General features: G+C 52.3%; 9 protein-coding genes across 9 annotated transcripts; 4 read left to right on the top strand and 5 right to left on the bottom strand.

Annotated features, from left to right (window-relative positions):
* Window positions 1-75: 75 nt before the first annotated feature.
* BJY04DRAFT_212856 (4-diphosphocytidyl-2-C-methyl-D-erythritol kinase) lies at window positions 76-1002 on the bottom strand (the record flags this gene model as incomplete). Its single annotated transcript, XM_073714715.1, has 1 exon — window positions 76-1002. One exon carries the CDS (start codon window positions 1000-1002, stop codon window positions 76-78), a length of 927 nt encoding a protein of 308 aa, XP_073576701.1.
* Window positions 1003-1264: 262 nt separating this feature from the next.
* On the top strand, window positions 1265-4579 carry BJY04DRAFT_227185 (2-C-methyl-D-erythritol 4-phosphate cytidylyltransferase-domain-containing protein; the record flags this gene model as incomplete). The annotated part of the gene is made up of 2 exons (XM_073718578.1): window positions 1265-2434; window positions 2899-4579. The coding sequence occupies 2 exons, from the start codon at window positions 1265-1267 to the stop codon at window positions 4462-4464; spliced, it is 2736 nt and encodes a 911-aa protein (XP_073576700.1). The 3' UTR covers window positions 4465-4579.
* On the bottom strand, window positions 4409-5282 carry BJY04DRAFT_176758 (killer toxin). Its single transcript, XM_073709521.1, has one exon. It carries the CDS (start codon window positions 5058-5060, stop codon window positions 4635-4637), a length of 426 nt encoding a protein of 141 aa, XP_073576699.1. The 5' UTR covers window positions 5061-5282; the 3' UTR covers window positions 4409-4634.
* Window positions 5283-5686: 404 nt separating this feature from the next.
* Window positions 5687-6412, top strand: BJY04DRAFT_176757 (Kp4-domain-containing protein). Its single transcript, XM_073709520.1, has one exon. It carries the CDS (start codon window positions 5691-5693, stop codon window positions 6237-6239), a length of 549 nt encoding a protein of 182 aa, XP_073576698.1. The 5' UTR covers window positions 5687-5690; the 3' UTR covers window positions 6240-6412.
* A 761-nt stretch (window positions 6413-7173) lies between these two features.
* On the top strand, window positions 7174-8386 carry BJY04DRAFT_43378 (hydrophobin family protein). The gene is made up of 3 exons (XM_073720374.1): window positions 7174-7993; window positions 8054-8133; window positions 8186-8386. Exons 1-3 carry the CDS (start codon window positions 7696-7698, stop codon window positions 8240-8242), a joined length of 435 nt encoding a protein of 144 aa, XP_073576697.1. The 5' UTR covers window positions 7174-7695; the 3' UTR covers window positions 8243-8386.
* On the bottom strand, window positions 8263-9293 carry BJY04DRAFT_43369 (GNAT family N-acetyltransferase). The gene is made up of 3 exons (XM_073720373.1): window positions 9030-9293; window positions 8448-8975; window positions 8263-8386 (listed from the first exon to the last, which is right to left on the bottom strand). Exons 1-3 carry the CDS (start codon window positions 9150-9152, stop codon window positions 8351-8353), a joined length of 687 nt encoding a protein of 228 aa, XP_073576696.1. The 5' UTR covers window positions 9153-9293; the 3' UTR covers window positions 8263-8350.
* On the bottom strand, window positions 9198-10543 carry BJY04DRAFT_176753 (GNAT family N-acetyltransferase). Its single transcript, XM_073709519.1, has 2 exons — window positions 9799-10543; window positions 9198-9695 (listed from the first exon to the last, which is right to left on the bottom strand). Exons 1-2 carry the CDS (start codon window positions 10220-10222, stop codon window positions 9436-9438), a joined length of 684 nt encoding a protein of 227 aa, XP_073576695.1. The 5' UTR covers window positions 10223-10543; the 3' UTR covers window positions 9198-9435.
* Window positions 10544-10930: 387 nt separating this feature from the next.
* On the bottom strand, window positions 10931-11530 carry BJY04DRAFT_212848 (uncharacterized protein; the record flags this gene model as incomplete). Its single annotated transcript, XM_073714714.1, has 2 exons — window positions 10931-11422; window positions 11501-11530. 2 exons carry the CDS (start codon window positions 11528-11530, stop codon window positions 10931-10933), a joined length of 522 nt encoding a protein of 173 aa, XP_073576694.1.
* Window positions 11531-11818: 288 nt separating this feature from the next.
* On the top strand, window positions 11819-12883 carry BJY04DRAFT_176750 (uncharacterized protein). The gene is made up of 2 exons (XM_073709518.1): window positions 11819-12200; window positions 12254-12883. Exons 1-2 carry the CDS (start codon window positions 12037-12039, stop codon window positions 12696-12698), a joined length of 609 nt encoding a protein of 202 aa, XP_073576693.1. The 5' UTR covers window positions 11819-12036; the 3' UTR covers window positions 12699-12883.
* Window positions 12884-13332: the final 449 nt, after the last annotated feature.

Here is a 13332-nt window from a genome sequence, read left to right as displayed (position 1 = left end):
TGTAGCGGCCGAGGCATCTGTGCTATATGATTTCTCTTTGCGCATCTATTGTCCAATCCACATATATAATTATAGCTATTGATTATTCTCAACGATCTTGACTCCTTCCACTGGACCCGAGACCATGATAACACGTCTGAAAATACTCCGACTCTGTAGACTTCCCATTAAAGACCTTGCATGACTCTCGTCTGCAGTCAGAAAAGCGCACGTTGACCCCGATCCGCTCATTAGACTCTTAACCGCCCCTGAATCTCTCCCAGCTTGCAACGCGACTGCAATGTCCGGGAGCAATTGCGTAGAAGGATATTCGAGATCATTTTCAAGCTGCGGCAATAGGTCCTGAGGAGGTGAAGTTCCCCATGGGACATCAATACACCCCTGCCGCCTACAAAGATAGTCCTCTTCATTCGATGAATTCGCAGCTAATAGCTCATCATACTTGCGGAAGACCTCTTTCGTTGCTAGACCAGCATGCGGAATACCCAGCACCCAGTGCCACGTCCGCCCATTCGTCATCTCCAGTGTAGTTAGGGGTTGCTTATGTCCAAGGTTCAACGCCATCATTCCCTTGATGAAAAACGGCACATCTTCACCAACATGCGCCCCAATCTCCATCAACTCTTCATCACTGAGACCCGCTTTCCACAGGGAATTACACCCAACGAGAGCCGCAGCAGCATCGGCACTCCCACCCCCGAGACCAGCTTCCGCGGGTATTTGCTTCTCAAGCTCGAAATGCAAGCGTGGTTCGACGCCAACTCGACCACCTAGCAGTCTTGCTGCTTTTATCACGATATTTCGCTCATCGACAGGGACTCGGTCACTATCTGTTCCTAATACCCGTACCGTAGGCCCGTCTGGGTTGTGCGTGATGCGTAATGTGTCGTAAAGCGATATGGCTTGGTATACCATTGTGATGTCGTGGTAGCCATCTTCGCGGAGGGGACCGGCGCGTAGCTGGGGGTTGACTTTCGCAGGTACACGGAGGGTGATTGACATTTTGAAAGACTGGAAACTGGAAGGAAAGAAGACGGAATGCGTCAAAGAGTAGAATAGGAACTGGAAGGAGAGCACGCGACGAAAGAAAGATGAATCTCGGGTGGGATCTCTGGTGGATCTTGGTGATCGTGCAGATCGTGCTGATCATGACGACGTGATGATAGAGTGCTTCCCAACACATAGAACCAACCCAATTACGTTCAAAACCACACTAACGGCCCTCTGTTTATTGACTTGAACATACATCTACACTTACACCACCATGACCTCGACCAAGGACTATCCAACCGTCGGCATCGTGATCCCAGCCGCTGGCCGAGGGACACGCGCAGGCAAGGGCTGTCAAAAAGCCTACCGTCGGCTGGCAGGAGATACAGTTCTCAATCGCGTCCTGAAGCTCTTTCGGAGATGGAGCGCGACTTGTCCCATCGTCATCGTCCACCATCCCGACGATGAACAAACCCTCGAAGCATCAATAGACCGCGACAGCAACATACACACAACAACCGGCGGCGAAGAGCGACAAGCATCTGTCCTTGCGGGTCTCCGATTCGTTTCTCAGTTGACAGACTCTCCATCGCATGTATTCATACATGACGCAGCAAGACCGTTTGCTTCCTCCGCTCTGCTGGACAGTATCTGGGCAGAGTTTCTCAAGGATCCCTTCATCGCCGTGATCCCAGCGATTGCCGTCGCCGACACCTTGAAGAAAACAGACTCAAACGGTCTCATCACAGACACAGTCCCCCGAGAGGGCCTGTTTCGCGCCCAAACACCGCAGGCATTCGACCTACCTACTATCTTACACCTCCACGAGCAGGCGGCTCTTACGGGAGTAGAAGTGACAGACGACGCATCGCTCTTCGAGAAAGAGAAGTTTCCAGTCCGCGTCATCCCCGGCGAGGCGGAGAACACGAAACTCACTTTCGCCGCGGACTTTGAGCAAGCAGAGCGATTCTTACAGACACATGAGAACACTTCTTCTTCAAATTCCAAGACTATACCAGACGTGCGGGTCGGTCATGGCTATGACACGCACCGTCTGATACACAACCCAAACAGCGCAATCACCCTCTGTGGCGTGAAAATCCCCCACAACGCATCGCTACTCGGGCACTCCGACGGCGACGTCGGTCTACACGCTCTAACAAACGCATTCCTCGGCACGATCGCAGCAGACGACATAGGCAGCCATTTCCCACCGTCCAATCCGCGGTGGAAGGGAGCTTCGTCGGACGTCTTTCTGCGGCATGCTGCGCAGCTCGTGACTGAGGCGGGCGGGACAATCACACACTGCGATGTGAGCTTTGTGTGTGAGAGGCCGAAGATCAGCGAGCATCGAGATGCGATGCGTGATGCTGTGGCTGGCATGGTGGGCATTGATCGGGGGAGAGTCTCGGTGAAGGCGGGGACGAATGAGAAGGCGGGCTTCGTGGGCAGGGAGGAGGGGATTGTTGCTTTTGCGACTGCTACGGTGGTTTTTTAGTATTAGCATTGGTTTTGCTTCATCTTTACGAGATACCTGGACGGAGTTGAGCGCGACAATGACATCAGTTGAGAGTTGTAACCACTCAGAAGCTCGAGTTGTAGTAGATCTATAATGATAATCCGATGGTTTACCTAGCTAAGAAAGATAGCACGTTCCTTCTCCTTCGTGGGCCCCTCCTGTTCGAACGACGAGCACGCTGGTTGCCGATCCTGCTCCACTACACGAGATCCATCCACAGCCACCAGCAATGACTTCATAGTAGAAGACGCACGGAATAGATGCGCACGCGACAGTCCTTTTACTGGAAATATTACATACACCTCTCGCAATCATCATCCCCAAGACAATAACCTCAACACCACACCATGCGAATCTGCGTCTTCCAATCCTCCTTTTCGGAGCTCCAGTCCTCCGTCGACGAAAGCCACCAACTAATCATGAACCCAGCCCCCTTTATACCCCAACAACAACACACCTTCACCCACAAAACAATCCACAAAGCCACCGCAAAGCAGCAAATCGATGCTGCCGTCGCCGAAGGCCACGACTTCTACCTCAACTTCCTCTGGGGCACGCACGACGACTCCCTCGCGGGCGTCGACGCAATCCGCTACTTCGAGTCGCTTAAGCTCCCCTCTGTCGGCGTGCAGAGTACTGAACGCGAACAGTCGAAGTGGGATTTCTTTACACAGGCGAAGGAGGCTGGCATGCCTCTGGTTCCGGGGAATGAAGCGTATCCGTTGTTTGTGAAGCCTGCGTCTAGTTATGGGAGTATGTTTATTGATGAGCATTCGCTCTGTCGGGATGAGACGGAATTGGAGAACTGTATTGCGCGGTTGAATGGGTTGATGCGGCCGGTGCGGGTTGATCGGGCGAAGGCGTTGGGGAAGGCTGATCCGGAGGGGTATGCAAGGGAGTGTGAATCTGCGGGGGTGGAGAGTACGGATATTGTTGTGCAGGAGTTTATTGAGGGGGAGGAGTTCTCGGTTGTCGTTATTGCGATGGGGGAGAGTCCGGCTCCTCTGCCGCCGCAACGCGCGAAGTACAAGCAGGGTGCGGATAATTCTTCGAGCTTTCTGACGCTGGACCTGAAGTTTGACTCGGAGTCTGGGTATGAGCTTATGTCGGAAGACGAGGACCCTGAGCTCTACAGGCATTTGCAGGAGACAGCCGTGGAAGCATTCAGGATGAAGGAAATGCATACCAGCGGGATGGGCTGTGATGTCGATATGCGGATTGGCAAAGACGGAAGAGCATATGTCATTGAGGTTGATCCGCTGCCCGTGTTTTTCTATCCTGCTGGGTCTCAGCTGGAGGATATCGATGTCAAGGAGACATTCCCGGGGAGCTATCGGGGTGTGGTGAACACCTATATCACAAACTATTTTCTCCGAAATCCCGGGCAACGAGGGGCGCGCTTTACTGAGCTTGCTGCGTTGTTTGACGGTCTGCCTGCACAAAAGTCAACTGCTGAACTTGATCTACCGGGAGTACCATATCAAGGGACTGTACTAGACCTTGGATGCGGTACTGGGGCCGTTGGGAACTATCTGCAGAGAAGCCCAGAGAACAAAATCAGCCACTTGATTGGTGTCGACATCGCCAGCAAGGTGCTGGGGACCTGCCGCCACACCAGTCTTTATAACGACCTGATCCACGACCGCATGGAAGTATATCTTTCTCGACAGACAGACAAGGTAGACCATATCTTCTGCATCTCAGCGCTTGACTATCTTCCCGTGGAAGAACTTGACTTTGTACTCGCCCGGTGCTTTCAGCTCAGTCGGCGGTCTATCACTTTGGCCATTGGGGGTCATGACGACGCCCCGAGTCCCTTGGATGAGTATCGAATGGATCACACCGAAGCTATCGAGACCTTCCAAGTTCCGCCTGGGTGGATCCGGAAACATTTGAGCGGGCCAGATGCCTGCCCTAAAGGGCAACGTTTGTTTTATTTTGAGCGCGCAAATTGAGGCGTACATTCCACGAGCTATCCCTTTCCAGTCTCCACTTCAATACCAACATGAAGTCTAGAATAACAGTAAAGAGTGACAGGTGAAGCCAGCAAGAAGCACAAGCAACATTCCTCTAGCCCACACTTCTAATCTTCCCGTCCACGCTAGGTACCTCTCCGGTGTCTCAACTAAGGACAAATACAGTTCGACCCAGAACAACACGAATTGCCCGTCCAATTGACCGTCAACTCCCCATCATCAACATTGTTATCCCCCTGCGGAAAAAAAAGCGGCACACTCCCGCAAACCGCACACCCGTGGTCCCTCAGATCCCTAGCGAGAGTGATGATCGAAGATCCCGGTGCGCCTCCAGAGTTCTGCAGGAAGGCACAAACGGCGCCCTGAAGGAAGGCTTCGTTCTGGCAGGCGATCTGCTGCCCGTTGTCGTACCAGCGGTTGGGATCGATGTTGTCGATTAGCGCGACGAGGTTGATGAGGGCTGGGGCGTCGGGCTGCGCGCAGTTGCTGCTTCCGCGGCAGTTGATGCCGAGGGTTAAAGCGGTTGGTGAGAGGGTGAGGAGGGTGAGGGTGAGAGTTGGGAGTTGGATGCGCATTGTGATGGTTGGCTTGAGCTTGGTTTGGATGGGAATCAGGATGTTGTGGATTGGGTTCGAAGGAGATTGACTTGTTCAATCTTGCTCTGAGTCTCTGCTGAATTGATAGATGAGAGGTCAGGGAGATGTCACATTATATAAACTCGATCGCTGCAATACGTAGGGTGTGGTCGGTGCCGATACCCGGCGTCTTCGATGCCCACTTCAGTTGTTGGACTCTGCTACTCACCGGCGATCTTGTCACTCTACACTCTAACAGTAGTCATATTGTATGAGGGATTTACAGAACATGGTTGCCTTGTCCTATACGTTATGGGGGTGGCAAGTCATCATAAGCCAGTATTCGACAGGGCGTGAACTCAGTACTTGAAGAGGACCTGCCAAAGTCAATGATTCGTCCTAGGTCAAGTCTATACTCTTCAACTGGATGACTAGTCTCCCCACTGAGAATGCTTGTATTGGCAGGCTGATACGCGATGAGTAAGTCAGCGCGCCCTTTGTTACTCAGCTTGTTGTTGTCAGCGAGGCAAGAGCTGAGCTGACAACACGACTAATCAGAAATCATATACTCCCTAATCTATATACACTTAGGTAGATCCAAAGTATATAGCAGTCTATATAACCTTCCGAATGAATCTTCTGTATCCTACTCAACAGCTAAAATCTATATCATCCACGTCATCAAGGCGATCGCACTACCTCAACGCCATCCCATCGCCAGCCCTAACAAAACACAAACAAACACCCTCCAACCAGCACCCCGATCTGTCCAGCCCCAACACCGCCTGCACGACCATCAAAATGCAAACCCTCACCTTCCTCCCACTGCTCTCCCTCCTCACCACAACAACCGCCCTAGGCATCAACTGCCGCGGCAGCAGCGACTGCGGCCTCTCCAGCGCCCCCAGCATGGGCGAGATAGTCAGCATTATTGAAGAGATACCCGACAACGCATGGTATAATAATGGCGAGCATATCACGTGTATAGCGTCTGCCACAAACGACTATAGCATTTGTGCATTTCTGCAAAACTCCGGCGGTGCTCCTGGGTCTTCGATCAAGACGCTTGCGCGTGAGCTGCAGCAGCACGGGTGTCAGAATTGCGGTAGCATTCCGTTGTTTTTTCCCAATGATAATGATGTCAGCAATGGGGAGTTGACGGTTAATGTCGTCGCTTGAGGGAATAGGAAGGGCCTATCTTGGGGATTTGTTTTTGGTTTGATTATCTGGTTTGATAGGCTGTTGTATGTTTGTGGTGGTGGTATGGGTGCGACTTTGATAGATATTAAAGCACTGAATCTTTAGTCCGTTATGTGTATAATTTCAAATGCAACCCCGAGGACCAACTCGTCTACCGCATTATTTACGTTGAGTTTTGTACGTTAGGAAGGTGCGGCGCAGTCCGTCCTGGTCGCTCCTGCCTTGCGCAATGGGCGCCGAAGCAGGAAGCTACATTCATTGCCCTCAGAGGAGGAAGGAGCGATGCAGTCGAGCGTTGGTCGCTCTTTCCCGGAACAAATGACAAGGGGCCCTGGCCATTGCCGCTCCTGCCACTTCTGGTGTACGCGGTACTGAGCCTAGTTTATCTCTACGTAGATATATAGCAATGGCCGGACGTGGAATCTAACAGCCTTCATATTGAATACATTGGAACGAAAACCAGGTTATGCAGCTCGCAACAACCACCTACACGCTTTCGCTCCTTGCAAAATACCTGATCGGCCGCGCGTGTCGATTAAGATTAATGAACAGATCAGAAGTAACGATCTACTCAGAGCCCTCGGCGTGGCCACGGCGCCTTCGTGATTAGGCGTAGCTACTGAAATGGAAGGCTCAGCTGAACTAACAGACACTTCGCCATGTCAATGCCCATCTGAACTAGCCATATTCAGCAGCATTAGAGTGATTCAACATCCCTCATGAGTTACATACGCGCCAAACTTTCCGCTACCGCAAAGTGCAATTATCGTCTCGGAGCCGAGGAGGAAACTTGGCTTGAGCAGGCGCTGAAAGCTTAGCTTGGGCTCGACCACAGTTATCCGATTCCGATATCCCTACCGAACGTCGTCATCAGGTATCTGAGATGACGATCCTTTGATAGGCAGCAAAGCATCACAGGCAACGGCGAATTCTCGTCAAGAGCTGGCAAGACTGGTGAAAGCGCAAACCTAGGTACTTCTCCCTTTCCGCCAGTGAGAGCCTAAACCTCAGACGCAGGGAAAGCCCCTGCAAGAATGAACTTTGCCATCGTCATGGCAAGAGACCAGGAAGTGGGAACATCTTTAATGAGAACACGCCCTATCTCCCTACAGTCTCGTGCCTTGCGAGTAAGTTTCCGGGCGACATTCCATGATCTGCGCACGGTTGACTCGACCGGCATGCAAGGCACACTGCACCCAAGGGATGTCACCCCAACAGGGATATCTCCCCGAAAACAGCAATTAAACAAACATAGCGATCCTATCTCCGGCATGCTGTGTTTACTGCCCTGGCTTGGAATGCCACGGACAAGCCCAAGCATTTATTCGCGCCGCCGTCCTCGTCTTCTCTTCTGTCCTCACTCACTCACTCACTCTCACTCTTCCATACAACAGACCATCTTTCGAACCTCTTCAAACCAACCACCTCCGTCAAAATGAAGCTCACTTTCGGTCTCGCCGCCCTCTCCCTCTTCGCCGCTGCCAGCGCGTTCCCCAACCGCCAAACCGAGCAGGCCAAGTTCCCCGTCCCCGACAGCATGACCGTCAAGGAGGGAAGCTCTAAGTGCGGTGACCAAGCTCAACTCTCTTGCTGCAACAAGGCCAAGTACGGTGCCGACACCACCGTTGTCGCTGAAGGTCTTGGCGCCGGTCTTCTCAGCAACCTGCTCGGTGCTGGATCTGCCGCCGAGGGGCTCGGTGCTTTCACCGAATGCTCGAAGCTCGATGTTGCCGGTTCGTTCTCTGCTCCTGCTTAGTAGACCTAGGAAGACTTCACAAGGCTAACGAAACTAGTTCTCATCGGTGTCCAGGACATCCTGAACCAGCAGTGCAAGCAAAACATTGCCTGCTGCGCCAACAGCGGTGGCAGCGCGGTACGTTCTTCCTCTCACCTTCTCTTGAACGTCAGTGCTAATGTGTTCGCAGAGCGAGGACCTCGTCGGCGCTACCCTGCCTTGCATCGCCCTCGGCTCCATCATCTAAATTCTTTCGCTTATTTTGTACTTGGAGGAAGCCATGGGTTCAGTTCGGTTAATGTATAATTAAGCTGGCAGCAGCCGTGACGTTAATTACATCCTTGTTGTTATTTCCTTATTTCTTAATCGGTGGTCGAATCATACAATAGAGCTACAGAATCAGTATGCAGTGCACTCTCTACAGAACAGGGAGGAAATGAGGATAAACTCACCGTACAAACATCCTTCCCATCCAAACACTCAATCTCACTCACCCCTTCAAACCCCATTCTCTCATAGATGGCTAAATTTGGCATCCCCTTGGAACTCTCCAGGTAACAGCTCATCCCTTCGCTATCCGCCCGCTGTGTCACAGCCTCAACCAACCGTTTCCCGACGCCCATTCCGCGCATCTCTGCCCGCACTGCGATGACGTTGCAGAAGTAGTAACCCCGCGGATCGGTCCATATCCGGTTATGTGTTTGGGCTTGCAGTTCTTTCCACTGCTGATACCGATGGAGATGTAACCCGCCGCGTCCGGCGAAGCGGATGTTTGCGAGGAGTTGCCGGATTGACAGGATGCAGTCTTGGGTGCGGATGGAGAGAGGGGTGGAGGAAGTAGGTGGAGTTGGAGGGTGCCACCAGCATATTCCGACGATACGGGTGGAATTTGAGGCCCTGGCGACGTAGATTGGGGCGGCGATGGCGAGGCCGTGCAGGAAGTGGGCGCGGAGGGAGGCGGCGTTGCGGGCGATGTTATACTTGCCATCTATTAATTCTTTACGACCCTATTCAAATGGGAAAGAAAGACGTACGGTGTTCTGATCGAACATGAAGAGGAAGAAAGGATCGTCGGCAAAGACCGTCTGGATGCATTCTACTGCCTGTGGAATGTCGGCTTTGGTCAGCGGGAGAATCTGGATCGGATTTGATTCCATCGTGATGATATATAGTAAGTAGTGAGAATATATACTATGCAATAATATCCACAATATGCTCCAACCTACCCAGGGTCCAGCGAAGCATATAAATAAGCCCAACGGTCTCACCAACTAGGCAGTCCCAAGCGGAGGAGGCAGCTGTACAACCTCCCCAGCGCATCCCCCACGCGCCGATCAACGTTAGACTCAATCCGGCAGGTTGACCCGGATCCTCGTTCCTATTGGCACCAGCCGTAGTAAGACGTACTTTGTGCATATGATCCATCAGTCAGAATTCAGATCAGGCGGAGGAGTAAGGGAGCGGGTCGCGCATCATCAACGTCAGCTCCTGCGCTCCCTCTCCGCCCCACCGCGTGTAATCGATCGAGATCTTCTCCAGCGTCGCCCACCCGCTCTTCGCGTACAGAGGGTATCCCTCTGTTGTCCCTTCGAGGTAGATTCTTTTCTGCAGTTTGTCTGCTTGGCTGATTCCCCAGGCGAGGAGGGCCTTTCCGACGCCCTGCCCTTGGCGGGCGGGGTGGGTTGCGAGGAATTCCAGCACTGGAGGGCGCGGTTCGTTAGCAAGCAGCACCAACCATCAACCAACCAACTTCACATCACCACTCTGAAGGAACAAAAGAAAAAAGAAAATAAATCAACATACCAATATCCTCCCCGCCCAAATGCACATCCGCCTTGTCCTTCAAGATCCCGAAGAAGCCCTCGTAAACCTCGTGGTTGGTCCCCTCGGGAATCTCCGCCGCGGCGCCAGCACCCTTCCCCTTCTCCTTCTCCGTCTCCTCCTGCAGCAACTCCTTCGCGCTCTTCCCTTCCGCCGTAGGAATAACCCACCGCGAGCAACCGATTACCTCCCCGGACTCTTCATCAACAGCGACAATAACATGGGTTAACGGGTGGCTCATTTTCTGGAGATAGCGGCGCTCCTTGAGTGGGCGGACGACATCGTAGGGGATGTTGGGGAAGGCGTTGGCGATGAAGGGGGAGTTGGCGAAGGATTTGATGTTGATGGCGGCGAGGGAGGGGGCGTCCGACGGGATGGCGGGGCGGAGGGTGATTTTGGCGGGCATTCTGATTTCGGTTTTTGGTGGTTGTTTTCTTCAAGTCGATTTCTCTTGATTGGGTCCCTCTCTGGAGTCTGATGACTCGCGAGGGGATTTAAATACCAACGGGATGCAGCGTACGCCCTACGTATGACTCAGGGCGTAAATCGAGAATAATGGTCGGGGGCTGAGAATGGTACAGCGAGGTGGTATCGTGGTGGATATGGGCCGAAATTAACGGGCCAATTGGTGTTCCTTTTGTAAAATTGCGACAGAATAAAGCCGATTAGATTGTGCTTGCCATGCGGACTGGAAAGTAGAAAAAGCTTTTTTTTTAAACCCCGGTGCCTGGCGAGATTGGAGGGGAACCATGGCTCAGAGGGCGTGGATGCCGGGGTTCTTATCCGAGGTACCTGTGTATTCCTATCGCATCAACACTGTTATATATCGGGATAGAGGTACAGAGTATATGATCTAGGTGGCATGTAGTTTGCGCTTCTCTGCCAATGCAGTGGATAATGGTTTTGCTTGATGCTTGCATTGATACGCTGGCTCCTCCAGTACATTACGGAAAATATATATATCACCCTCAACAAGTGTGGTGCTACCCGAGCAAAAACCACAAACTCCGATAGAGAGCCCGAAAGAATGACTATAAATACTCCTCGAGACTCGATACCAGATTAAGATACAAATCCGAAAACAACCGCGGACACGAACTATAGACTCCTTCATCTAAACACCACAAATCTCCCGCAAATCCTGCTCGTCAACATTCAGACTAAGCGAAAGAATCGCCCCATTTGGATCATAAGTCTCCCCCCGCGGATTCCCGGCAATAACCAACTTGCTCAACCCATGATATCTCTGCCCGCACCAGCGCGGACGTCTCTCCTCATCCATCCCATCAGGCCCTTGGGACCAGTTACCCACGACCCCGCCATTACGATGAGCATCGACGATCATGGAGAACCCATTGTATACCGCATCAGGGATGTGCAGGACATTCTCAAGCACAAGCGGGCGCGCGGGACTTCCTGGCAGGCGGCCAGTCGCCACCTGCAACTCCACAGTCCCAACCCCAAGAACGAGGAGTGAGCTGGCAGTGGGAAACCCGGTCGAGACGTGCTTTCCGACCCCGCGGTAGTCCTTGAATGAAGAGCGGTTCTTGGCGTAGTGGCAGTTTCCCGAGACGATGACCCAGTCCCAGCAGCGGCGGAGGGGTGGCTAGGGAGGGTTGGTCTTTTGTCGTTTAGCTTTCTGCAGCTCTTGTTGCTTCTTTTGTTTGCGTTTGTGGGCGTTCACGTCCCTATAGAACTCGCCGATTTCGCCCATTGTTGTTGAGTGGTTCGCGGCCGGGGCTTTTGTTGTGTTAGCTCTGGCACTCAAAGGGTATCAGAAGGCTTACTTGAGGTGTAAAACCTTACAAGACTACAGTAAAAGCACCTAGACCAACTGAATAGACCGGGGCTAAGTAAAGGGAACTTAGAAGAGAGAAGAAGCGAGCTGCAGGGGGGGTATGGAGTAGGGGGTCCCGTGGGCCGGGGGGCGAGGCTACCCCACGTGCTCCCATATCAGCCAATCAGCGCGCCGTATCTGGGAGGTTCACTTTGAAGAAAAAGCTGGGGATTCTTTTGAATTCAAGTTTCTGCTGAAATCTTTTTGATATCCACTTGGTATGATAATAGGTATCGAAGAGTTTTGCCGTCAATCCAAGGGGCAGATCCAACTCCCCCGTGCTACGAAAGCCAATGCCTCAGGCTCCAATGCGGTGTTCCGCCTTTGGATGCCAACGTCAACACTCAACACCGTTGCCTCTCTTACTACAATTTTGAAGAGGGATGACATCTCCTCAGCAATTTACCAAAGTTAGACAGGTCTCGCACATTCTCTCTTTTTGGAAGCCGTGGGTCTATTCTTCTCTGACCTCTCGCCGTCACTTGTCCACCACCTGTCCAAGAGCACACCACGAGGAATTCTATCGGAATACATCACGACGATGGATGTAAGCTACCTGGAAATATGCTAGCTCCGGTCAAGTCACTAAACATCATCTAGATTCAACGAGGTCGACCGTCTCAACGAACGGTTCGTCAAGTTTCGACCAACAGCGCTCCAACACATCGCCGGCGAAGCAATACAACAAGACTACTGCCCGGACATTCTTAAACTTGCAGAGGGAGGCTTCAACAAAGTGTTTCTTCTTCGAGCAAAGAATGGTCGTGAGGTGATTGCGCGAATTCCCACTCCAATTGCCGGGCCTCCCCATTACACCACCGGCAGTGAGGTGGCAACGATGGACTTTTTGCGATCTGTTCTCAAACTGCCAGTACCAGAGGTCTTGTCTTATTCAACAATATCGGAGAAATCCTGTCGGAGCGGAGTACATCCTAATGGAGCGGGTGGAGGGGGAGAGTCTTGCCTCACGGTGGTTAAACCTCACGACCAACGAGGTATTGGAAGTCATGACGCAGGTTGCAGAGATGGAGAAAGAAGTATTTGAATTTCAATTTCCCGCGCATGGGAGTTTATATCACAAAAATGGCCTCGACGGGGAAACCCAGATCCCAATTGTGGAAGACTTTGTTATCGGTCCCGTGTCTGCCCGGCAGTTTTGGCATGACGAACGACGCACCTGCAGAACAGAAATTGACCGTGGGCCCTGTACGTTTTTACTTCTCGGTGGCTGCCGCCTGGGCGAGCAAGTGGGCGAGGCCGCTTTTAGTCGCGCGACCAGGGGTGAGTTTAGGGTGAGTGTACAATCGACAGGGTGAGCAATCACCCATGTCACACGAGCCTCCCCAGTAGGTCCACATGACGGCGGAGACTCTTTCACAATTCGTCGCTGACTCTATTAGTGAAACGCCCGAGCACTTGGCATAGTACACAGCCACGCTGATCGTTCCAGGCAGCATTCTTCTTGTATCATTATCGCAGGTAAAACGAGATGAGCTTAAGGTTATACCATAGCTATCTACCTATTTCCAAGAAGCGCTGCGGTACTAATGCTCAGTGCAAGTGTGAAGCGTGAAGAGATGTTCTTAAATAGCGAGGATAATAAACTAACTTAGGCAGAGCTCAGCTCCCCTGACCATCGTGATATGGACGGGTACTAATTCCCAGCACCGTGTAGAGGT

Source organism: Aspergillus karnatakaensis, assembly GCF_047715665.1.
Source record: "Aspergillus karnatakaensis strain CBS 102800 unplaced genomic scaffold BJY04scaffold_2, whole genome shotgun sequence".
Taxonomy (NCBI): domain Eukaryota; kingdom Fungi; phylum Ascomycota; class Eurotiomycetes; order Eurotiales; family Aspergillaceae; genus Aspergillus; species Aspergillus karnatakaensis.
The sequence above is the reverse complement of the archived record's forward strand: the minus strand, read 5'-3'. Positions and strand labels throughout refer to the sequence as shown.